Below are 27,959 nucleotides of genomic sequence, written 5' to 3'. Positions count from 1 at the left end.
TATGCTGATGAAATCAAGTAAGGAAATCAAGTACCTTATGAAATATTCTAATACCAATAACCAACCCAAAGACTTTTTTCTAGAGACTTGCCAATGAACACTGTATGCAATCTGCCCACATTTCCCATGCAAACGTCCTCTTACATCCACCTTGAACGTCTCGATATAATTATTTGTATTATATTCGGTGCTGAGTATGTATTGTACAGTTTCATATTATTTTTTGCATATTTTTCTCTGTATGTTTACCATCTATATTTCCTTCCTGTTACCTAGGAAATGTCCTATACCAAGGATATTTTAGCATATTTCTCTTGTCTACTTACTTTCAAAGCGTATCTAATTCCAACAAATGCAGAGAATTAGAAAAAGATCTATACATAATTTTGTCATGTTTATTGTTCGCTTGTCTTTATAGCCATTTACATGTATAAAATTTATTATCAAAAAATATATATGTACAAGAAAACTTGTGTCTAAAGTTGTCCTTTCTTTGTACGAATAGTCACATATAACACTATCCACCATTAAATAAGCACATTCATTCATTACAGTTCAAATGTTTACTTGTTATCAGTTCTGATATCGTTGTATCATGATATTCATACACACATATCTACTTTCGTTCGTTGCTTCTGAAATCTTCACCAATACAAAAGAGTATGAATAGATCTTTTTGGTATTAACAGGTTAACATGGCCTCTCGTTGGATCAGTTATTGTAACCGGAATATCATTGTTTCTCCTGCAAACAAAACAACCAATAAATTTAAATTGGCAGTAGTAGAAGTACCATTGTGTTGCAAAAGCTTGATTTCTACATATAAAATTTCTGATATTCTTTACTACTCTACTCTTTACTTTCATACTATTCTCTTTAAATATTGTATTTTTAAGAAAAAGACACTATTAATGAATAACTAAATTAATCCGTAATATTTTCTGCTTAACATAATTATTTTAACAATCATCTTACTTGTAATTGTAATTCCTGAAAATAATTTCTGCTTCCTAGATTCCTCCCATTCCTTGCTTAACCGACCTTTACCTATGTTAAGCATTGGATTTTTAAAAAAAAGAAAATAAAGACATTTTTAAAAATAAGTGTTTCTATTTCATTTTTGACTCGAAATAAAACTTCTTAATCAACAATATTGTGATTATATTGTACTTATTTTAAATGTCTCGACAGACCTTAAATTGGGTATTCTGCTTTAGTATTATTGAAATGTTCCTTGACCCGTACTTTTAAGTTTCCTTTGCCATGCCTATATAACCATCCAGACAGTTACACTTTCTCTCGTAAGCTCCTGACTTTTCATTGAGATCGGTGTAATAGCTCTTAAATTGATATTCTTTTTCAAAGTTTTCACGGATTTCAATGTTGTGCAGAAACCATACTGCACCAAAATGTTACTTAATGCAGTTGTCAATCTGAGGAATACAGGTAGTTCAATCCGTTTTTGTCGGTGGTCTCGTTTTTAAGTCTGTCGGAACGTGTATTCTCTTTAATCTAATTATATCAACTCAATAAAATGGAAACGAGATATCCATTCATTCTGCCAATTTCAACAAGTAATCGATCTTTTCATTTAAGTTTGACTTCAATGAGGCAAATATTATAAAACGCAGAAAAGTTTTTCCATATATTATCTTTGGTGACTGATGAATGTAGGGATCTATAAAGTATATATTCAGTATCTGCAGTAATCTTACGGTGGACGCTGGTAACAAACTTGTGCCTTTTAATGTTTAGTCCAAGTGGGTTAGCCTACCTTCCTTTCCGTGTTTCACAACAAGCTTCAAGTTAGTGTGGATCTGATTTAGTTTGCTTATTAAGAAATTCAATTCTAAGTTTTCTTTGTACAGAGGAAGTATGTCATCGACATATTTATAGTATTGCACAGCATCTTGATCTTTAAAGATTTTACTTTCAAAACTTTAAAGAACTAAGTTGGCCAAGAACGGTGATAAAGGGTTGCCCAAAGCTAAATCTTTTATTTGGTGGTATAAGTTTTCTTCGAAAGAGAAAATGTCGTATGTTAAACAGTATCTGTACTGCTTCGCACTTCTTTACCCCAGTGAGTTCGCTCCTTTCTATTATTTCCCCGGTATTTTTATTATTTTTCTTTCTGTTTCATATTTCGTGAACAAGACACTAGAGGAGAGCTGAAAGCTAAATAGCACAAATTAGTTTCAGGAATCACAATTACAAGAAACTAAGATTAGTGTTAAAATTCCTGAGCATGTTAGAATATTGTCTGATATTTCTTTTAATACAAAAAAGAAAAAGAAAGAAAAGAAAATACAAAATTCAATTTAACCCCAATTTGAGAAATTGACAAGAAAAAATACTAAACGAACTACTGTTAACTAAAAGATAAACAGAAATTAAAAGATTTTAAGTGACTTCAAATAAACGTTATTTCAATTTTTATTTTGTCATTATATAGTTATTAAATATTACTGTATAAAGTTTATTTATTAAAAGTAATCGACCTTAAATTTCTGTTATTGTTGCTATTCATACATTTGAGTTTTGCTTTATTTTCTGTTATACCTCTATTTTATGCAGAAGCGTGCTCACAGGGGGCTGGTTTTAATCCTTCCCCCTCTTGAGCAAGATATTATGTATTATATATATTTTAGTACATAAGAGGGGGCGCGGTGGCTCAGTGGTAGAGCGTTCACCTCTGGTGCTTGGGGTCCCGGGTTCGATCCCAGCCCCCGCCAAGTGAACTTTGTGGTGGACGAACATCGTGCTCGTGGGTTTTCTCGGGGTTCTCCCGTTTCCTCCCACTTTCTTCATTCCACCATTTCACTCATCTCTCATCATCACCGTCTCCTTTAGCCTAACCGGCATAACCGTGGGACGTGAAACTCAAAGATTTCATTTCATTTTAGTACATAAGATATTTCATTTTATTCCTTTGATTATCAAATGCTTCAAAGCGACCTTTCTCACGCTAATCGGCGCATTGTATCCTGTTAAGATAACTTTTGTTAGCTTCTGGAATCACACACATTAAAGGCATTCTTTTCAATTTCTTTGGAGCAAACTACTAAATTCTTTCATCTTAAAAGATTTTGAAACTATCAGAGTACCTTACTATTTCAGAGAATGTTAATTGACGTTTGGAAGTGGGTGCATGCGTAACGAAACCAGAATCGATTAATGGAATGTATCGAATGCAAATTACAAGATAAAAATTGTACTTACATTTTTGTATTCCTAGTAGCTGAAATTATTTATGATATTTCGGATACCTTACCTATTATCCATTTTCGAGGATCACACAAGCTTATATCATATTTTGCAATAAGATCTTCATATGCTTATAGCTTATAGTTTCAACATTAGTGGAACCTTTTAATTTATAGAGTTTATAGTAAAAAATAGCCATATCACAGCATTACCTAATTTTACATTTGTTATTCTTATTTTGAAGGTATATGAGGGTATTAATATCTACTTGAAAATTCGTCTTGGAATGATCTTTTACATCCGTCAAACAACTATGGAACCTATACAATAGCCATGGGTTCCATAATTGATGCTTATTGATAATAATATTGAGCGGCACACTCCCTTCCACTTAAATGTTTCAATTTTACTATTGGTACGATATTCGATGATATGATTGGTACGATATATCCATATTGTGATGTTGCAGTTCTGTAACTTTCTGAATTCTTCACTTTACCGACTATTTTATTGCACCAAATATTTTCGGAATATTTTTTTTTTAAATCGTACTAAATACTTATTCTTCTCTACTAATTAGAGACTTAATTTTACATCCATAGAGTGGGACGGGCTCAATTATGTTTATATACAGTGTGACACAGGAAAACGGAAAAATTTAAATTCACGTAACATATACCAATAAAAATAGGAAGAAGCACATTTAACAATGGAAATTCATGTTCAGAGTATGCCATTAACAATTACATTATAGCGCTTGCAACTCACATTACATTTTGAACACGACATAGGAAAGTTGTACTCTATCTCGAGGTGTGGAAGCCCATAAAATGCTCGGGTATCATTTCTCAAGGAAATCCAGTGATTTTTTCTTCAATCTTCTGTTTCAATTCAGCGACGGTTGCAGGACGTACGCTGTATACTTAGGTTTTTAGGTGTCCCAACAGAAAGCAATCACAAACAGAGAGTTCAGGGGATCTCATAGGCTATGGAGTATTACCGTTGAGTGAAATGACAATTTCCCACGAACATACATTCTGCACTATTCCAATGCACTGTCACTAACAAATGGCAAAATTTGTTCAATTATTTTGCATTGGTCGCTAACAAATGCCAGCGTTGCAGTGTTGCTAATCCTAGATTCAACATTTCCCATTTTTCTGCGTCACCCTGCATATTTTATTTTTACAATCCAATGAACCTTACCGATTAAAAATAATCACTACTTTTCCTCCTTCCGGTTTCTGGAAACCCAATACAGCTAACTTTCCGTCGTTTTTCACTATAGTTTGCAGTACAACAGATCCTTCAGGAATAAATTTGGAAAAGTGACCCAAAGCATAAAACATAGGTTGCTTGTAGAATTCATCTGCTGTTGAATTCACTATCACTGCAGCATCCACAAAATTATTGGCCCAATTGGGTCCACCAGTTGCATTAAGAGCAAGGTTCCAGTCAATCCATCCAATGACCCAATTACGTAGATCCTTTAGAAGCAATAAATAAATAAATAAGTAAATAAGAATTACGTTTAGAAATATTCGTTATTTTACCACTAACACTAGCACAGTTCACAGCTTAAGAATTATAAATAAAACGTAGTTAAAGTTCTTCAAGAGAATTAACTGTAAAAAAACAAAATTAACTTTTATTGATTTCAAACATTCTCGAGTAGGTATAAAAAGATAAACAGAAAAAGAATAATCAACTTTGTCAAGGTAAAGTCATATTGAGTCACAAGATGAGACAAAGTTGCCTGTTCAAAGTTCATAGGTATCAGTGGAAATATTAAACTGGAAAATTATTTCAAGGGAAGAGAAAAAACTTGAAAAAGACATATTTACAGAAAGAACACATTAAGAATTGATCAGAAATTCAGAATATGATAATGAAGGAGTAGAAAGAGTGTAATAATACAAAATATCCTACATATACAAAAATATATGTATCTATGTTCCAGCATAACTCTGGAACCCCTTTAGCAACTACAACCAAATTTGGTACACATATTATTTACAACCTGGAAAAGAACACCGTGAGGGCAAGATCCAAGCATACTAGCGGGAAGAAGAGAAGATGACTTATGAAAAATTATCAAAAATGACCGATATTAGTGTCGAATCCTTAGTTTTCGGGGTCGCTGAGGTGAATCGTGACACTCGTGATTAAGTTTAAGTCCAAGTTCAGTCCCCATCAGCATCCATGATGAGGGAGAGAAGGGAGATATGTAAAATAATCGAAAACGACCGATGTTAGTGTCTACTTAATATTTTTCAAAGTTACTAAAATAATTGGTGACAATCCTGATGACGTTGAACCAAATTCAGCCACCAGTCGAAGTAAGAGCCTCTAGCACCCCTAGCGGGTGTCGAAGAGGAGAAACATATAAAAATAATCAAAACTTATCGATATTAGTGTTGAATCCATAGTTTTAGGGGTCACTGAGATGAATACTGACACTCCAGATGACGTTTATGTCCACTTCAATCCCCATTGGCACACTTAGCGGGAGAAGGGGTGATACGTAAAAATAATCTTAAACGAAATATGTATATTACTGTCGAATCCATAGTTTTAGGGGTTGCTGAGATTCACGATAACATTAAGTTAAGATTTAGCCCCCATTGTCATAGGGGGTGGGTAGGGTGAGAAAAAGTATGAAAATGTCTAAAATGACTGAGATTATTGTCGAATATACAGCTTTGGGGTAGCTAAGCTGTTAAGTGCCTCCCGATGACGTTTAAGCCCAAGTTTAGGCAAGTATGTACATGTTAGCTGGTTCAGGAATTTACTGGGCAACGCCAAAGACGTTATTCGAGGTTATTTATTTTTGTTTCTGCGTTGTTTGTCGTTATTTATTCTACTCGATTCCTTATTTTACGACAGGGGCAATACCGAAGGCGTTTTCTTCGTCATTTATTCATCTCAGTTCTTTATTTTCTGAAAGGGGTAATGTTGTCATATAATATGTATAAAGATGGTTTGATTTGTGTGTGTGTGTGTATGCACGTTCCACCATAACTCTGAAACGTCTGAAGCAATTTCAACCAAACTTGGTACACACATGTGATTTACAGTTTGGGAAAAAGTTATGTGGTTTAAGTCATCCCTAACTCTACTAGGGGTGAGGTCAGAAAGGGTTGACATATACAAATAATCGTAAAGGAGAGATATTAATATCGAATCCATAGTTTTCGAGGTCACTGATATGATATACTAACACCCCGATGCCGTAAAATCTAAATTCATCCCTTTGGAGTTAAGATGCCCCTAACATCCCGGGGTAGAGGGTGGGAAGAAAGAAACATAAAAGTAATCAAAAACAACATATGTTATTCGGAATCGGGAAAACGGCTGACCCATTTGAAATAGCTTTGGAACATAGTTATTGGCCACCTCAAGATAGGTTATCATGTCACTGCCATTAAACTTCGTATTATTTGGTAAGGTATTGAATAAGGCGTTTCAAAATTAATGTCAAAAATGAAGTAACTTGTGGATTTTTATCATTACAGCTTCATTGAAGTCCATATTCTAAGGGGGAAAGGAATTCAAATATTTCCAATACACCTATTCTCTCCGTGCGAAGAACGGATATATTCGCTAGTATTAAACAAAGAAAAGAAAAGAAAAAAGATATGAGAAAACTAAAAGTAGACATAAGTTTGATAAGGAAGTAGATTTTAAATGACTGCAATTCATGCTTAATAAGATGTAAAAATATTGATCAACCATAAACTAGTATGCAATCTTGGAATTTCAACCTTTTCATTATCCTTCCATAGGGTGGAAGAAATGGAATTTCGTATTTTTAATTCCAACCTGGTGTACTTAAACACACATTCGCAAGGTCACGATTTATGATAGAACTGGAAGCATCAAGAGAAACCCATAATAGGTTCAAAACCCTAAGTTCAAACAACATACACACACATACACACGTATATATATATATATATATTGTGTGTGTGTGTGTGTGTGTGTGTGTGTGTGTGTGTTACTAAATAATATTAAGACAGTAAGTACAACACACAACTTTCACTTAACTTTTCAGCTACAAAACACTTTATGTAAAGATATTGGTCAAATTTCTATTCGGAATTACGACACACCGCCTTATCAACTTTGGTTGAACGTGTACCTTAGAAATAGACAGTGGTAGGTATTTCTTTATTTAATGTAAACTCTATGTGCCTCGATATAAATGTATTTAAAAAATTATGAACATAACAAAATAATATACTTGTTTTTATTGTTTTTAAATCCTGATCATGCGGGGGAGGGGAGAAAACAAAAGGACAATGTAAATTAAATATAATTTGAAAAAAATATATGTTACTATTATGTTAGATCACTTATGTACTGAAGAAAGAAATGGGCATCAAATCATTCCAGGAAAATCGTTTCAAAAAAAGAATACGCAGAATCAAAATGAAGACCACAGACTCTTTAGAGAAGAATATTTCAAACATAGGCAAATCATAGAATTATGTTTGAGCAATTTGTGTATTTGTGTTCATAATATAATGTTTGTATTACAATACTAAATTAGGAGTGCATGCGGCGCAGAAATTCGAGATCGTTCCGGATTTGAATTGTAAGAAACGTTCTGTCCCGTTAAGTAAATATCATGAACTTCTTTGTATTCATTTTACACGTTGTTAAGGAGTCATACAGTGAAATATACTACAATAGGTAAAACATGCTTTTAAATAATCCTAGTTTTAAATTGAATGAGAACATTTTACTTAAAATTAAATCCTTATGCGTAAGCAAATAAGTCAAATGTAATATTCATTGTTCTCTTAGCTAACAAAATTAAAAACGTATTGCAGAAGTTTAACATTCCGAACTATTATTATTTACTCTTACTATTCTCTGCCTGAACTTAATATAATTAACGTAGAGATCATTTTCATGATGGGTGGACAGACAAGAAAAATAGTATTTTTTCATTAATTAGGCGTATTGTTAAGATTCATACAAAATTAAAATTTTAGTTTCACTGAATTTTATACCCGCATAATTATCTCAAGTAAAAATTGCTGAAGTAGCTTAAACCAAAACGAGGATCTCGAAACTGGAATTAATATACAAGTAACAAGCTGTAGGTACTGTAATGTTTTTCTTTTTCTTTCTTTCTTTTTTAAAAGTATTTATATTCATTATTACGTTGATGGGTTATTCAAGTAATAGGAAATTATATATTATCTTGTTTCTTTCCATTCTGAAAAGGGTTCTCTTGAAAACAATACTTCAGTAGTATTAATTGATTGAGGTTTCATTTTATACTTTTACTGGATAATTCTGTTATTTTACCTCAATAACATCTTCAATGTACTGTTCACCCCTAGACCACGAACCAAGTATAACTTTCTGAAAATCCCATGGTTTGTCTCCTGAAATAAATAAACACAAGAATTAATTAAATAAAGTTTGAAAACAAAGTATTTCGAGATATATATATATATATATATATATATATATATATGAAGAGTTCAAATCCAAATGTTTCCCCAGAAATGCTTTCTCAAAATATTCCCGTTAATATATTTACGGTTCGATTTATATATTATTTTTATTTTATTTTCATTCAATAATTTGTATAGTAACAAGAATAGAAAGAAAACATTGACCTTCAATGCTAATTGTACATAGAGTTATTTAACTTTAAAACATATATGTAACTTGATTTGCACAGAACAGAGCATATAACTTGTTGTGCACTAAATCTTGATGAGATTCTAACATTAATTTTGAAGTAGTTTTATGAAATAATTATTGAAAATATGGTTTTCAATGCTGTTCATTCTCATTATTTTAATAATATGGTTTTCAGAAATAATTCAAATGCAATATTTAATACTACAAGCTGAAATCAATGGGTACAAGAATTGAGTGACATAATACTTAATTTAGATTTTATAATTTCAACTGAATAATGAACTTTACAGACCTAAACTATTCTTTTCGGATAAAGCTTCTATACACGATCTAAGGGCGATCAAGATTAATACATGCTTAATTCTCCTGAGGATCATTACAGTCTTTCCTAATTGATATTTGTTGCTGCAGGAGCACTCTTGAACTCATTGCATTCTCTCATCACTAGTGAAATAAAGGAACTAGGGTCACCGTAGTGAAATAATTCCATCGAAAGTTATATTGAGATTTTTTTACTCTGTTTTGCTTCCAAATGTCGAATTTTTGCCCTGGTTGAATGGCATTCAGTGGTTTGTAATTCTCTAAATACTTTGACTTCCAGTCTTGAACTCACTAATCTTCAGAGCAAATGAACATACACATGTTTTCTGAATATACTGTAGAAATCTTCAATAAGGAGAATAATTTCATTGTCTTGTAAAAGAGCATTGAAATAACCTGCCATGTGCAAGAACCTATGAGTATGTTTAGGAAGGAGCAATGCTTCTTCCTCCACGGGTTCAAGATTATTCCGAAACCAAGAATAAATCATGGATATCATAATATTGTTCTTGTTTTGTCCTTCGTAGCTTACCACTAACCAAGACAACGAGTTTGATGTTTTTTATTGTTTGATTCATTGGTATAAGATTGTTCAGATAGCAATGAATAGCATTCATAACTTTGTTTGCTCCTAGCTTTGACAGATAATTTAGCTTGATAAATATTGATTAATTGGAGTTTAATGAGAATGTTAGTACCAAGGTTAATTGACCTTGTCACGAAAACGACAATGTCCGACAAATGCTGCTCATAAAAATAATAAAAATTCTAAAACAAAGTAGAAATCAAATGTAATAAAACAAAAAGAAAAATAAATAAAAAACAAAATATAAAATATATAACAAGAAAGTTACAACAAGAGTAGAACAAAAATCTGAAATCTGAAATCCGAAATCTGAAAAGGAAAATATCAGATAATGTTAGCTATTTCAATCTCACGAATAAAAGCGAGGATATGGTCACTAAAAACCGAAATCCTTCCCAAAATCTAAGAATTTTAGGTAGTCTTAAACATTCTCTGAGATTCATTATTTTGCCACCATTATAATTATAACTCAATATTGCCTCATCTCATCGACTTTTACAGCACCTTCAACAATGATATTATTAATATAAAGTAAAATTTAAAATTCATAATGTTAGCAAAAAGCAAGAAAAGACATACAGTAAACATCTTTTTATATGTAACTTTTTTCTAATTAAATGCATACTTTTTTATTGTTGTATAAACTGAAAGATATAACCTTTTATACAAAAAACACCAAACCTACACAAGTACGAAGCCCCTGAAAGTGCACTGGCACCGATAACGTACTTTTTTCAAAAAATGGATATAACTAGTTTTGTACTTGAGCTCTTCATATATTTATAAGTAAGAAAATAGTAATTAGTACCAATCAATATTTAAAATAAGACAGAAAATTACTTGATTGTATCTGTTGTTTTCCGTTGAAGAGGTTTGAAAAATATATATGAAGCTATTTATTGATTTATTTATTGATTTATTGAATATTTATGGATTTATTTCTTCTTTACTAAATCATTATCTCACTAATTAACTAGATAATATACTCTTATATGCTTAAGTACAAAGTTAATATTACAACGAGAAAACATCGTCGAAGTGTGGAAGCTGTTGGATTTACTCTTTCCCAATTGCTGACAGAAAACATTGAATATCACACATCTTTCTGGGAAATTAAGAAAATTACAAACTAAGCAAGACATCAATCTTTAATCTTAAAGTGCATTTTCTTCCATAGTTGCCAACTTTAACATCTTTATTTACGTCTACGTGATCATGATCACAGATTAGTAAAGCATAAAAACATTGATGATATTACATAATTAAATATTTCCAACTATGTAAAATACAACTGTATTTCAAACTTTTTATTTCACTTTTTCTCGCATCATGCAGTAATTTTATTATGATGAAACGATATGAAGATACCTTCGTAGAAGACAATAGCCTCGTTAGAAAGTGCAGAAAATGATTTTTTTTAAAGAAAATAACTTAATATGTAATAAATATACCTAGGTATTTTGGATTCTTACTTTCGATGACTAAGATTACATCATATGCTCTATCACATTTATTACATGATTTGCATATAATAAATAAACAGTTATCCAATAAATTTCCTAAAATATAGGCACAAGAAATATTTTTAAGAAGATTTATTAAGAAATAAGGACCTATTTATTCCCTAATTATTCAAACAAAAGTTACAGAAAACGATATCAGATTTGTGATAAACATTATAGAAGACTACTGAAATATTGCAATATATTGTTTGTCCCGTCTTTGAGTTCTTAGGTTTTGTTCTTACATATTTATCTAGTCAAAATTGATTGAAGATAATACAGAGCTAGGCCAAATAATTCATTCATTTTGAAGAAGCTATATTTTCAAAAGTATAGATTAGAACAGAGTAACTCAAAGGACAATTAGTTTCCTATCTTCTTATCTTTGCTATTCTTAATTATGAAAATAAATACAAATTACTATTTACCAACGCTGGCTTCCGTTGCTAAAATGAACTTATCGGGGAAGAGCGCATGTGTATCACTTAGCAATCTGGCGGAAAACAAGAAATCCCAGTACCAATGAACACCAATGCCATCAATATAGTTAGCTGCCTCTTCATCTTGCATCAGCTAAATAAATAAAATAAAACTAAATTAAAATAAGAATATAACATTCTGAATAAATTTGAATTACTATATAGATTTAAAATGACAATTAAAAATATTATATTTAAAATAATATAAAAAATTCTTAACATTCTATGGTAAGAAATAGCTTTTAAAGAATAGATAGTAATTAATGGCTCATTCATATATTTTTTAAAGCATCTAGTCATATATACACTTTTACAATCTAAAAGCTATTACTATACAATGGAAAGGCTTATATAAAATTAAGAAAAGCCAATACTTGAGATTCGTAGAAAACAGTGCGTACGTAGTTCAAGATACACAAAACATTTAAACAGTCACCAGTAAAAATACATATCTAGCTCCATACTTTTTTTCTCGAAAAGATTTACGCACACTTTATTGTAGTATGAAGAAAACGAAGCTACTCAGTTTAAAAACAGAAATATGTACTTGGAAAGTTATCTTCATTTTTAAGTCTCTAACTGTTGAGGTACTAGCCACGGATAAAGAGTCAAGTAATGGTTGGAATCCTACTTTAAACAGTAGGTCCTCTCTTATGTAGCCTGGATGCTCAAAAGGGGCGTTAAATAGTTTTCAATCAATTTATCAAATATTTTGAAGAGAGAAGTTATGTAGATTGCATGGATTGTATCATATCTTATTAGTGATGTGCTTGAATAATCCACTGTCCATGTATATTATTAAATTACCTATCAGCAGAATTTTTTACCTTTGAGTTTCATTAAATCTACACATGCAGAGGATATTGTATTATATTATTGGTTATTTCCTCTATTTCTGATGTATATTTAATTTAAATTATTACTTGCAAATTTTCCCTTAATTTGCTAAAAATCAGTTTATTTCACATTTTATTATATCTAGGCAACCATGGCTGCAACAATATGATGGATCCTATATAAATTCCTTATGAAAAAATGTTGGTAACAATAGTATCCTTGTAATTTATTTGTAATTTTTTACTGACTTTTTAAATTTCTTTCTGTAAAATTTCCTTTTACGTCGACAGGGGCTACGGATTTAGACGTAACAGGTGGAATCAAATTTCCATATATTTTCTAAAATAAGAAAATACGAGTTTTACAAAGTTTTATTTGAGGAACTTTAAGAAACGACTATCTCAGACAAAACTTTCTCTATTACTGATGAAATGTATAATGAAATATAATTGTAGATAATTTTGATTAGCAACTACAATTATGCCAGTTATTCATCTTAAATTTAGATGCTGTATTTTCTGTAGATAAATATAACATGATAACAAAAGACATTTCCAATATGAAAAAAGACATATAAACAATAAAATGAAAAAAGTTCGATCCAATTGTCCTAATTCAAATATGATAATAATAATAATAATAATAAGCATATATATAACGCGTATCTACACAATCCCTATTCAGTTGTAAAGTTAATTTTCAATTTAAACATTTTTTTCAAAGACGATCTTCCTAATCCATTCAATGTACAATTTCCTTTACATGTTTTGAAAAGGTTGAGTTTGGAATGTTGTTGTATCTCTGGTGTTCTCTTTCAATGTTTCTTTCACTTGTAACAATTCAAGACATAAAGAAGTAATCTAACAAATGTCAGAAGAATCTAAGAAGTATACAGAGTTCTATAAAAAGATCTATTTGTATCCTGTCCATTTCTTCACTGTTATTTCGATGGAAAATATTAAAAAATATATTGTAACTTTTTGTAAACAGAGGGAAAATTAGTCACATTAGTACAGTTTTAAGAAACGTTATTTATTTTAAGTGCTGAAAAGACTATTTCTCATTTAACCAGAGAAGTCTGTTTCTTTATGTGGTCTCTACCTGGTATCATCACATGTTCGATTTCAGTTTTGTGTCTTTCTTTTTCAAATACAATTTGTAAGCTGTTCTAAAATTAAAAAAGTATTACCAAACATTAGCTTTGTTTAGTTATAATGATTAGACTTTCACCAACTCGCATGTAGACAAATGTTACTATTGCCACATTACCGCACTGCAATGATATTAAAAAAATTAAATGTCTTAATATGTTTTTAATAAAGGGCTTAGTGGCAGAGAATTTATCTCTGGTGTCTGCAGTCCCTGATTCGATTCTATCCCTCTAAGAAGGCTTTGTGATCGGCAAACACCGTGTGCATGGGTTTTCTCGGCCCGTTTCCTTCTATTTTCCTCATTCGATCATTATTATCCATTTCACCTCGGTGTATAATTGTACGACTGTTTTTTTAAGTTTTATTTTTAAAATCACATTGTAGCAAGATGTCCAAAAAGACATATAGTGGATCAGGGTAGAGCGCTAATCTCTAGTGTGATTGTTCCATGGTCCAATTCCAAGTCTGAGATTTTGTAGTGTATATTATATGTTCACTAATAGTTTATCTTTGTAATATTATTTTACTGACAGAAGAAAAAATGCGAAAACGTACCGTTTCAACCCATCTAGGTAAGAAGAATCTCTGGTCATCTAGAGCAATCAATTTGGTTTCGTTGTGGTCCGAGTTACGAAGCGTAGGACCAAAATATTTAGCAATCCACTTGCGTTGCGATATAGCGCTCCAACCCATAGAATTAAATCTATTGATTGGTATGATGCCATTGATTGGTTCGTTTCCAGTAGTAATTCCCCAAACATCTATATCTTCTTCTTTGTACTTATCTAAAAATCTAAATAAAAAGAGAGAAAGAGAAAAGAGAACATAATATTATTGTATCATTTAAATATTAATAAATGAATTTGTTTCTCTTGCTACTATAATGGAACCTTGTTTTCTAGACTTAATTCTTACATTGCATAAGTCTTTGTTATTGTGCTTTACTTAATATATATATATATATTGATATGACACCATAGTCTGTAGATAGAAGTTGAAAGATATTTCGAAGTGTTTTATTGTGAAAGTAATCATATTATAAAATTTAACTTGTATTTTAAAAGTGAAAGTATATGTAATTATATTTTTGAAGTCTGAAAATAAACGGTGAGTATCGCATAGTAAAACAAATGTGTGTAACAGCAATGTAAATTGTTTTTAATGATATGATTTTTGTATTATCCAAAATCGTTACTGGATTTATTCTCAACTCTAGTCTAGTCAGAATAACCAAAACTGTCAGAACGAATTTATTCATACTTTCTTTCCCTCTTTAAGATTTGCTTCTGCAAGTTTCAACAAAAATTAAAATCATAGACTATTTGTAGCAGCCGAAGAAAACAAGTGATAGAAATATATGCACAGGCTTTAGTAAAAATGTTGAAAAACAAATCATTTTATGATAGCGCAGATTCAAAGTCAAGCAGTTATTCTTACAAAATACTACAATATATAGAGCGTTTCAAAACAACACCGACAACGTTTGGGAGGTGATTCCTGACACCAAGATAAGACAAAAAGTATAGACCAATCAGGGTACACAAATGCTTCCTTTCGGAGTTATAGTCTGCCGAAAACATGAAAAAATTAACTTTAAAGGTCCATAGTTCAAAAACTGTGGAACCTACCGCAGTCGGGTCAAGACTTCACTTAAAAACTAGTATGTGCCCTATCCAAATATCCATGTTTCAGAATCCTGCGGTGCTTCCCCAACCATCTTTATAGAGGTAGTTGGTGATTACTTGAAATTATATGTCCGTAGCCAAACTCCCTCTATAAAAATTGTTGCATGAGTATCTTAGGATTCTGAAACATGAATTTTTTGGATAGTTCACGTATTAGTTCCTGAGTGAAGGCTTGTCCCGACTACGGTAGGTCTCATAATTTTGGAGCTATGGGCCTTTAAAGTTCATTTTTGCATGTTTTCGGCAGCCTATAACTCCGAAAGGAAACATTTGTGCATCAAGGTTGGCCTATACTTTTTGTCTTATCTTAATGTCAGGAATCAGGTCTCAAACGTAGTCGGTGTTGTTTTGAGAAACTCTGTATAGTAAAATGTATTCTATCTACAAATTAATTCTTTTGTTTATCCTCATAGATTACCACTAAAAAGTTTCCCCATAATCCTGATGCAATGAAAGTAATGAAATGAAACTTCTTAGTTTCACGTTTTATGGTTATGTTCTGGTAAAATAACAGAGTGGGAGGAAAAGGGAGAGCCAAGATGATTCATGGACATGATATTGTCTACCAAATACTTGAATAGGCTAGGATTGAACCAGAGACCTTTCATACCAGATGTGAAGGCTCAAGCACTGACAGTCTTCTGCAAATTATAGATAATATGATTTACTAAAACTGTATTTTACTTTGCCTATTCAGAAGCTATTGAATGACGAAAATTTACTGTTATACATGACTGAGTGTGTAGCCAGGCTGTATGTTAGCTGATCTTAAGTCATAATATAAACAACGTTTATTTTCGTGAATTAATAAACTTGCTATTATTATGTAATCAAGAAAGCATGCATGAACACATGTTAATACACTTGTGATAGTACGATACTTACTTTATAAGATAATCGGCCCACAGTTGATAATACTCTTCTTTAAGAAAGCCTAATCCAGAATAATCGTTATTTGTTTTCATCCAAGGAGGAGCAGTCCAAGCACTTGCAACAAGTTTAATTGTCTGTCTACTCATATCATTCGCTCTCTTTATTAGGGGTATCTAAGAATAAAACAAAAGTTACGATTAAATTAGTTTTTATTTTTAATAGATATCAGCTCAAAAACGCATCCCAAATTTCAGTGAAATCACTGGAATACAATTGGTCACCCAAAAAAGGATTCAATATATTAAACATTTTTAGTGTATTCAAAATTTGATCATGAATGTGGAAAGTACACATAAATCAACATGAAACACATAAAATGCATATTACAAAGCAGAAAAATAAATAGAAATATCAAAATTATGAGAAACTAAATTATGCACTAAAATTATTCATTTTTTAAAATAGTAATTTAGCATATTTTACCTTATATTTGAAATCTTCTTCCACCAGTTGAAAATGCGTCAGATTGTTGTCTCCAGGGACATCATCATACGTGTAAGTATGAGTAGAGAAATCTGTACCAGCAATTGGGAGACGGCCCATTGTGTATTCTATTCCATCTTGAGAAAAATATGACCTAAAATATTCAAAAGAGATTACATTTGAAGTATTAAATATAGTAGATGAAGAGCATAATTTGTGCTACCTTGTTTCGAGGATTAAAAGTACTCTAAGCGTAATACAGAAAAAACTGTTAATGTCTAAGACAGAATAGATTTTGAATATCACTCTTTGCTATAGCTGTAAATTTGGATGAAGTAGGATTTTTAGAGAACTAGAATATAATATATAATCGATATAACCTAATATTATCGATATAATATATAATCGATAATATTCAAAATTTAATTTCCATATTTATTTTCAATGCACATAAAGTTGGTTAATGTATGTGATATATAGTTGGAGGGAAGGCTGAGGGCTGGAGTAGGCCTTTCTTCACTACTAGCCGGTTAAGTTAAAGAAGGATCAAACACATTTAGGAGAAGAATTACTACATTTAATAACACATATCCACACCTAGGAATATTATTGGTGCACACAGCACAAAATTTTGTCATTTTAAGAAAAAAGTTACTGTCAACAACTTTTTGAGGCACGTGGCAACTTCAAAAGTTTCGATTGGAATGGCAAAAATGTCGGATCATATTGGGAATTTTTTAATGTAGTGTGAGATCTTGTAAATTAATTTTGTAGTGCGTTTTTTATGTATTTATAAGATATTATTTTGTTACTCTAGAAGTTATAAAAGAAAAAGGAAAAAAGAAACACTGGAAAGTATAGTGAATAGTGAAACACAGAGCAGTGAAACACGTATTCTTATATCCTTCTAGAAGTCTTCTACAATTAATAAATTTAATAATTATTAACCATATTTGAAACATCTGTCACATTATGATTAATATATAACTAGAACTGAAACAAAAACATTAATACCAAATACTAATATACTAATGATATAAATTATATTTCAATATACTGTATAAATTTAAAAGATCTGTATAAAGATTTCTAAAATGTATATGGTTTATATCAATAACACAGTGAAATTATATTAAACATACCAAACATGTTAAACATATTAAACATATGATAACATATTAAACATATTAAACATATATCAAACTTAAAACATATGATATATAAAACACAAGTTTTAAAACTGAAACAATAGAACAAGGAGACCGTACATCATTTAAACATTAAACAACCACATTCATTAATGCAATAATTAATGTTATGGGCGAACGGATATATGGTCAGTGCTTTGAAATCTCGAGTGAGGTTACAGAACAGAACGGACAATTTGTTCTCCTAAGAATTTAAGGAAAACTGAAACTGCCAAGTCGTTCAAAAGAATGTTTCAAAAATAGTTTCAGAATCTTGAAAAACAATCTTTAGTTGTTGACAATGTAATAAATGAAGAATATTCAAAAAAATGAATTAAAATTACTTACTTAAGTAGATTTTCTTGGGTTTGTTTGCTGAGTGATAAAATATTAATACCAGCTGCATCAGTAAACGCACCTCCAAAGCCGACAATGGTTTGAAATGTCTTGTTTGAATTTATTATATAATGGGCGGCTGTGAAATTTAAAACAAAATCAACACCTTCATATTGATAGTGTTTTATAAGAAAATATAATAGTGTTTTATAAATAAAGTCTAATAATATCATCTATGAATAGTAAGCAAATTTCGTTCAACACCAATAATGAACATAGGCTTCCAATGTCAAAGTTTAAATTAATGTTGTATATGTACTTATATATATGCATTTATTGTATTGTTTTGTATGTGTTATATATTGCACCAGTGTTTAATAAACCTAAAATTTAATAGCAATTGATTCCACTGCGTTTAGAAATTATAGTTATTATCATTATTTCTCATATCTGGCAAGTTATTTGCCTGGTTTGAGATGTCATCATTCTCTCCTTTGTATTTTACGCGACATCAATTTCAATAAGAAGAACCAATTGCGTTTTTTCTCTTTTTTTAGTCTAAACTTTTTATTGTGATTAAAACAAGAAACATGACACCATTTATATCACTCAACTTCTCAAGAGATCTCGACAATTTACAATATCTTCTTTAATCTCATTATCTCCTGTGTTTTCTCTCTCCTTTTCAAGTTTCTCGTAACCATTTGCACTGTTTCTTTGCTAGTAATTTACATCATCTGGATATTTCACAAGAATCATGATGCCCATAGCCAGAGGAGGCACCAAGATATACTACTTACCTGTTCCACTTATGATTAGAATGTCAGGAACATATATTTCTTACATATTATTTTTTCCTTGAATCTTGAAACTGGGATTATGTTCATTATTACTAATTTGCTGTCGATGTTTACGCTTCTGGCTTATAGACCTATATAACTAGGTAAATTCCAGCTCTCTGTGAGTTTAGTGCTTTTTTTAAAAATACCAGGAATTTGGAAAGGTAAACATTCTAATTGAAGATAAATATAACGTTTAGTAGTATTGTTGAGTGGAATAGCTACGATATTATTCAAACAAATACTCTTTCATTTACATAAAAAGTTTAAGCAGAACCATAACTGAAAGACGTGCAAAACTTGTTTATTATTGTTGTCGTTTGGTGAAAATGTTACAATGTTAATTATTTGTCCTTTATTCATTTACATTCGTTAATGTATTACTACAGAAAAAAAGTAAAACAAACTTAATACAAAACATTTATCTATGTATGTCAGAGAAGTATCGTGTAACAACAAAACAAATAACAGTTTTTAGCATACAAGATCTTCACAATTTAATCGCTAAATGTCAAGTAAGTCAAATTTTATTTTAAGTGAGTGCCCAAATAAATTGTCCAAGCAATCGAGAACTGACTCCCACCTGCGGAAGGTATCTGAGAGATTCATACGTAATGCCCAAGCTAAACTAGGGCTTTGTCCGTTTCCATTATAGAAATACCCTGAGTCTTACTCGGGCTTAGGGTTGAGAGTATCAATCTCCCCAGCACTAAACGTACAATTCTTTTCTTCAACGACATTTAAAAGCAGCGTCTGAAGAGGTTCATTTTGCTGCTTTATACGAGGTCCTGAAGTACCAACACAAGTTTGAAGTACCGATATCCATTCATATGACATGACAGGTATTCTCGTCCATATTTGTACATTTATAATAGTAATAACTTAAGTATAGGATTAAATGTGGAAATCATTACTCTTTCTTAAGAAAATTCTAGCTACAAAATCCTAAAGATTATTCTTAGTTTCTATGAAATATTTTTGAAAGAAACAAAAAGTACAAACGAATATAAAAAATCAATAAAAAAAACAAAGAGATAACTGTGAGAATATGGAGTAAGAATGAAAAAATTAATTAAGTGTAACAGAAAAAAGTTTGATTTAATTTGATTTTGAGTTTAAAGTCCTTTCCAGCAGCGAGGCTATATAAGATTAACGTAGAATCCGAACCACATGAGCTCCCGCCGGGAATCGAACCCGGGTCTCCCACGCCAAAGGCGCTTACGCTAACCGACAGAAAAAAGTGGAAAAGAGTTGAAGAGGTAGGGAGATGGGACATTGAATATTATTTTTAAAATGAAAATATAAATATATTTGACACAATCACTGATTAAGATGAAATCCTAATCTGAAGAACGTGATAAAAAAAAGTATAACGGAAAAATGAAGAAGAGATAGAGTTCCATTTATGAATTATCAAAAAAGGGTATTTCTTAACACATGATGACAAGATAAGTGGGTGTCACAGCATGCGAAAACTTCTCAACTTACAAAAATGTGACTTAACAATGATAGTAGAAAACTCATTGTGACAATTTGTTTCATGTAGTTGAAGAAATAATCCACTTAAATTTACCTCTGGATTTCTGAAAATTTTGAATCTATTCATTAGAACGTAGTTATTGTTAACGATAATCAACTTATATAAATATATATATATATATATATATATATATGTGTGTGTGTGTGTGTGTGTGTGTATGTATAAGGTTGCCTGACAACTATGATAATAACTACGTGATATATGAAAATACTTTGCTCAAATCTTACGGTAATGAATATTTCGTAAAGGAAAAATAGCAGATAACTTATTATCCTATTCATATTCTTACCTTTTGAGTTCGGTTGCCATTTAGCAAAACCTCCACTTGTTCTCTTCAACCTAAGTCCGTCCATACTAGACGAATACAATAAATATTCTCCGGGCGAAAGCTCCTTAACTGGATCCACAGTGTCACAATAGGTAGCATTGCAGACACAAACTGTTCCTCCAAGTCCATAATCTTTTGGAATGCAAGGTTTCCCAGAAAGAGCTGTAGAAAATAAACAAACATTTTTTAAAAAGCTATAACCTATTCAACAACAATAGTAATAATAATACAAAAATGAAATGTCATTTAATCCCATCAAAAATATAAATGTAAAAATTAATCAAGTTCTCATAAAATTATCACTTCAGAAGTAGCAAAGATTTTTCTGTCCAATTCAACAAAAACGTACGAATTTTATTACAGGGGAACTTGCAAATACATAGAATCGAAATATCTAATTAACTTTACAAGTAAAGAAACTTTACTTTGGAGAAGGAAGGATTGAGATTTACTTGGAAAATTACACATTTCCTTCAAACAGCTATACTTGAACACTGTTAGCTAGAATCAAATAATTCGGTATTTATTAAAAATAATCACCGTTTAGTCAATTATAGAAACCTTATTACATTATTAAAGGTTACACAAATGGGCGACCTATGAATCGTTTTAATCACAAAACAACATATCTTAGGTGATCGCTTTATTCTCACTCTGTGCTTACATTAGCTTCCTTATTCATATATATATATATTCGTACATAACTTCATATCATAATCTAAATCTTCATAAACAACTTGTTACTATTTCATATGATCTTGATTAACTCAATCAATCTATCCGTAATTCTTTCTTTCTTTCTTCTTCACTATTATTAGTGTTGAAGGAGTGCCTCCGACTTACAGATAGTTTTGTTAGGCTATAAGTGTTGTGTTTGTTAGATAATCTTAAATAGTTGTTTCCATAAATTTCCAATCTTCTTCAAGTGAAGGAATATTTCGGGTAACACAAATTGTCGTCATCATCATGAGAGTTTCTTTCTCTGTATAGAATTATTGTCTTCATGATTTAATATAACAGATTTTTAAAAAATATTCCTTCTTATGTTACTATCTTAATTTTTATTTAATTATTTCATTAAGTAAAATGAACTGAATCATACAACGAATTGCGTTTCAATTATATGATGTCATGATATAGTATTTATAAGAAAAGGGGCCCATTCCAAGAATTTGATTTAACTTCTGAAGAAACATGGATTTATTTGGTTGTAAGAAACTACATTCAAATAAAATGTGGTCTAGTGTACCTATACCCTTATCGCACCAACAATGGTAAGTATTCTTTTTTTTATTTAGAATAACTTAGCTGGAGTAATTGCAGTACCAGACAGTATTCTATAATAAATATGAACGAAAACACCAGAGGTGCAAAAAGTGCAGCCAAGTTCGTCAGCCTCAAAAAGTGTTGAGATGAGGATGGATGAGCCAAGTTCCTTGGCCACTCCATCTGAAAGGAGCACTGGAACTTGGCGCGAGGTGTCAAGGAAAAAGATGTTAAGGAACCTTAGGAATAGTGGTGGTGGGCGTGGTGAGTTTGGGACCACCACCAACCTTAGGAATATCAACTTTGCTAAGGCGCTAAGGCACATATACAGTATACTGCAGTGAGATTGGTGGTTCGAAACGTGAGCGTGGTGGATTTGGGGGCCACCACTAGCCTTAGAGCTGAAATGTCCCTGCCGTGAAACTAGGAACAGACATCTTAACAGAATATGTTAGACACCTCGCGCCAAGTTCCAGTGCTCCTTTCAGATGGAGTGGCCAAGGAACTTGGCTCATCCATCCTCATCTCAACACTTTTTGAGGCTGACGAACTTGGCTGCACTTTTTGCACCTCTGGTGTTTTCGTTCATATTTCACTTCTTTTTGTAGTTCACCATGTCAATATCGTATATTGGGATTTTCAATTGTGGCATATTGCTGGATTTAAATTTAAAATTGTACATTTTTAAAGGAGTCATAATGTGTCACATGCAACATTAGTTCCCATGGGCTCTCCCACCGGGAATCGAACCCAAGACCCTGTACAAGAAAGACGCACATGCTAGCCACTAGAACAGCGGGAAGGATTTATTCTATTAAATATCTGTCAGAGAGTTATGTCCAAACGAAATTCTAATTCATTTACCCGAACTACAAAATCACGATCGCTAACATCTCATTTTTCATTACCTAAATACGAAGAGTGTCATTTCAAAACACATTTTTCTGACCAGAACAAAATGAATTATTTAATAACTATACGATTTTTGTTATTAAATAATTCGTATAGTTATTAAATAATTCATTTTGTTCTGGTCAGAAAAATGTGTTTTAAAATGATACTCTTCGTATTTAGGTAATGAAAAATGAGATGTTAGCGATCGTGACCAGAACAAAATGAATTATTTAATAACTATACGATTTTTGTTATTAAATAATTCGTATAGTTATTAAATAATTCATTTTGTTCTGGTCAGAAAAATGTGTTTTAAAATGTTATTGTGATTATCCAGAACTATGGAGTATATTTACGAAGAGTATCATTAGGACCCAATACCCTTGATGCTGAATCCTCGCTGCTACATCACTAGACATAGCTGGTGTTTCAATATACTTAGTTGTTCTCTACCTTTTCAAATTACGGAGTTCATTACATGACGCGCATGTTGCGCAGTTTCATACTGCCTCGGGTTTTCCTTCCAATGATATACACCTTTCAAATAGCTTGTAAACTTAATAATATTTGCCACCAACATATTCTAACTGTATATAAAACTACATGAACTGACATAAATTAAAGGGGTGCTTCCGGTTGACGTGGAAAGTTGAAATGATGAAGGGGGATGAAGAAATTTCCCATGTTATTTAAATGGGTCTTTTTTTTTTTTTTACATATAATCTCATGTTTTAGGAACTTGGAATTGGAATAAAAAATTGAAATTCGTTATGCTTGTACGTTTTCATTAGTATTACCTAAGTAAATCAGTAAAAATAAACAATTCCAACTTTAGAGTGGTTTTATGGGAAACAGAAAAACCTTTTCCATGCTATTTATATTGGGCGTCTTCTACACCCCAAAATTGAATATTTTTAATTTTTAAGAAGTCTACAGGGAGATGAAGAAATCACCATGTTATTTAAATAGGCATTTTCCTGGAATATAAAATCTTATCTTTTAGATAGTTGAAATAGGAAAAGAAACTTGAAATTCGGGAATCGAAAGCCTAAGAGGTGTGAGGAAGTAGGCCGAGCAAAGGCGAGGGTGTGGGGGCGAACTCCCAGGAGGGCAAATTTAGAAAATATGAAGAGCAAAGGCACGAAATTCACTGTTGACGAAAAGACTGATACGTAAGAGATTCGCACACTGTTCACAGATAGAGACACGAAGCATTAAGAACATTTTTACATAATGACTGTGATAACCATAATACAACTCGTAGTACCAATATATTTACGAAATCGGTTACATTTTGTTGCTAGTCTCACATAAATTCGAACAATTGCATTTCTCATTTCTTCGAAAACTTCATTAACTTTAAATATTCTCACCTCTACATTATCTTACTTACCAAATTAATTTCAATATCTATTTAATACCGATGACTGCAATAAAGAAAAAATATTCACCGAAAAAAGACAAAATATTGGCTTTCTTTGTCTGGGTTTCCAACCACGAAATTTACGGCATTATGTACGTGTCTTAGCCACGTTTTTAAAAGTTAACTGATTCACAGAACCTGTCTCATTAACTTGCTTAACTACTTATTACTAGCTTTCACTTATTTTACTCGCACACTGAGAAAAAATATATCTGGCGTACGTAAAAACGTTGGATATATGTGTAAATCTTGTAGTTTTTGGACTTAACGTACACTAAACGTATAACTGAAACAGCATATTTTAAACATACTTTCCGTATAAGTGTTCCGAATAAACGTACTTTCCACACGAACGAAAAAACTGTATGTAGGCGGTCAGGATCTCACATACAGATGGCCGTATGTAACTTATAGCTGACGTACGTAATGTACGGAAGACTGTTAGATGTCAGACATCCTGCAACGACATTGTGTAACATCTAAGTGGGAAAAAGGGCAGTACGTATGTAGCATATGGATAACGTATGTTAAGTATTGATTTATGTAGTAAACATAAGGATCCCGTATATTTGTATACTATGCCTGTTTTCTCAGTGATCGTAGCTCATTTTTTTATTAACTTAGAACGACAGGGACACGAACACAGAAACATCGAGGAGAGTTAAGATACCAAAGGCTCTTCCACCGGGAATCGAACCCAGGACCCCATACACCAAAGGCGCACGTGGTAGTCAATAGACCAGCGAGGAGGGCACCAACTCAACCACTCAGACGATTGACAACATTATCACTATGCACATGATGTGTTCAATAACGGAATCGTTCCCGATTTCTAATTGTAAGGACAGTTTTTTTTGCTAATGAAAAATTTTCCATAGCAAATTCCTCAAATTTCATTTTCAAGCCGTTATAGGGTACCTTTATGGAGAGTTTCGCTTCTTTATCTCATTAAGAAGTATCTAATGGCTATGGACAGTTTTTCGCCCTTAAAAATTCCCATAGTACATTCCTTAAATTTGGAACCTTGTATTTACACAAGTCATTACGTAAGATAGGTACCAATATGCATAGCACATTCCTCACATTACGATCCTTTTTCACACTCAAGTCATTATAAGGTACCTTTATGCACAGCTTCACGTCATTATCTCATTGGGAACTAGCAAATCAATGTGATGAGTGACTGAATGAACCATTTTCTGCTTTGGTAAGGACAGTTTTTCGCCCATAAATAACTCCCATAGCACATTCCTCACATTTCGGACTTTTTCCATACTCAAGTCATTATAGGGTACCGTTATGCAAAGTTTCACGTTTCTATCTCATTGGGAAGTACCTAATTAATTTGATGAGTGAGGGAGTGAAACAATTTCTTGTTTGGCTAAGGACAGTTTTTTTTCCCTATAAAAACTTTCCAGTAGACCATTCCTCAAATTTCAGACTTTTTGCATACTCAAAATACTATAAGGTACCTTTGTGCAGAGTTTCAGACTTTTTTTTGTACATAAAAAAAATCCCATAGCACATTCCTCAGATTTGGGACTTTTTCCATACTCAAATTATTGTAGGGTACCTTTATGCAAAGTTTCAAGTTTCTATCTCATTGGGAAGTACCTAATCAATTTGATGAGTGAGTCAGTGAGTCTGAAAACTGCATATTTTGGGGGTCCAGTACTGGAATATGGTTGAAGATGGGAACGTGAAATTTGGCATATGAATACATCTCTGGGATATCTTCTTACATTCTAAATTTCATGTTTCTACCCTTAATAGAATCGTTTTTACAAAGCCTCGAAATCGGCGATTTTATCCAAAACTCTTGTTCGTTTATAATATGCTTACGGCAGTGCAGGCCAGTTTTCATTTTCTTCGCGGAACTTGGCTGCCATGCACTGCCGTGCATGTTGATGATTATTTCTTTTCTTGACCAATTATATACAAACTCTCTGGATTTTTGTGAATGATTTCCAACTGTTTCCCAATAAAAGTGTCCTGGCCTATCTTTGTTATTCTGTTGCCAGAATGATATTACAATTGAAAAGTGTCGATCTATAATGTAGTAATAGCTTTGATAAGGAATTTTAATATAACTTGGTTTCCCGTCTTTACATGCACTCTTTGCAGCGGTATCAATAAGGTCCCCATATTCTAGGTCTATGTGAGAGCGAAGAAAATAGAAATGTATAGAGAGTTTCTTTTATTTAAACTTTTGAAATAAATTTTTTATATTTAAAAAGGATCCATATTATCTTTGCATTCCAATGAATGTTCTTTAATGCCTGTAACACACTGAGGGAATCTGTACAAATGCAAGATACAATTAGGTTTTGTTGTTTGATATATAATAAAGCTTGGCGGATAGAAAAAGCTTCTGCTTCAAAAATCGATAATGATAAAGGTAATTTATAATTCAAAGTTATGTTTTGTGATGGAATGAATATTGCAGCTCCCACTGAAGACTCTGGATATTTAGATGCACCCGTATAAATCAAAACAGTATCTGGTCTTAATTTTTGAATTTGTTCTGTCCAAATGTTTTTATATATTTTATTGTGTAATTCTGGATTATCTATTTTAATGAAATTTGTGATATTAGCTTCAATACTAACTAGATTAGTTGCATATTGGAGTAAGGCAAGGAATTTAGAGGTACCTCATGAATAAAAGGTTTCAGGTATTTTAAACCACTATATGCTTGATAGATCCATGGACGATTATGGAAATATGGTGTGGTTTTTTTATGAGATAGATTTTCAATATATTGTATTTTACTAATGATTAGAATTCAATAAACTTCAGTAGAATTCAATAACATATCTTTATTGCTATTCCGTCCAAGAAATGCTCAAATAATAGACATATTTACACTCAACAATGGCCCAGGAAAGATTTAATTCATTGGCCATACTAGCAATTGAAAATGATGGTGCCAGAAAGTTAGATTTTAAGGAGATATTGTCTACATTTTCTCACAAAAAAGTCAGGAGAATGGAATTTAGTGTTTGAATAAAGTATGTATATGTCATTATGCAGTTAATTTTGTTCATTTCTATTGTAATTTATTAGTATTTTTATGTTATTATTACATGATCTTTACACTACATGGTTTGGAATAATGTATCGTTAACATCGTCTTGCAGAACAAACATTAACAAACCATACATTTTGATTTTGAACATAAATTATACATGTAGGATTGATTTGAAGCAAATACAAATAATTACAAACGTCATCTGAAAAAGTTACTTTAGTTATCCAAAGCTATGATAACTTTACTGAAAAATTTGTGTAAACCACAACGAAAGAAAAGTTTATTTTGTTGGATTTTGGCGAAAGTCAGAAAACTACAAAGTTTTTGTTA

General features: G+C 31.7%; 1 protein-coding gene across 2 annotated transcripts in view; it reads right to left on the bottom strand.

The window, feature by feature from the left end:
* Window positions 1–381: 381 nt before the first annotated feature.
* The window catches only part of LOC145677824 (lysosomal acid glucosylceramidase-like), a 111,904-nt gene continuing 84,326 nt past the window's right edge, over window positions 382–27,959 (bottom strand). For both annotated transcript variants that reach the window (XM_081748149.1, XM_081748147.1), the window contains exons 3-11: window positions 20,977–21,177; window positions 18,321–18,447; window positions 16,786–16,939; window positions 16,315–16,475; window positions 14,300–14,537; window positions 11,706–11,850; window positions 8,524–8,603; window positions 4,411–4,691; window positions 382–744 (exon numbers count right to left, since the gene is read on the bottom strand). In XM_081748149.1, coding sequence (XP_081604275.1) covers window positions 645–744; window positions 4,411–4,691; window positions 8,524–8,603; window positions 11,706–11,850; window positions 14,300–14,537; window positions 16,315–16,475; window positions 16,786–16,939; window positions 18,321–18,447; window positions 20,977–21,177 — 1,487 coding nt within the window. In that variant the 3' untranslated portion in view covers window positions 382–644. The remainder of the gene's footprint in view (window positions 745–4,410; window positions 4,692–8,523; window positions 8,604–11,705; window positions 11,851–14,299; window positions 14,538–16,314; window positions 16,476–16,785; window positions 16,940–18,320; window positions 18,448–20,976; window positions 21,178–27,959) is intronic.

The sequence above is a fragment of the Thermobia domestica genome, chromosome 2, assembly GCF_964235325.1.
Source record: "Thermobia domestica chromosome 2, izTheDome1.hap1.1, whole genome shotgun sequence".
NCBI lineage: Eukaryota > Metazoa > Arthropoda > Insecta > Zygentoma > Lepismatidae > Thermobia > Thermobia domestica.
Note: the sequence above shows the minus strand (reverse complement) of the source record. Positions and strands in the feature narration are given on the sequence as shown.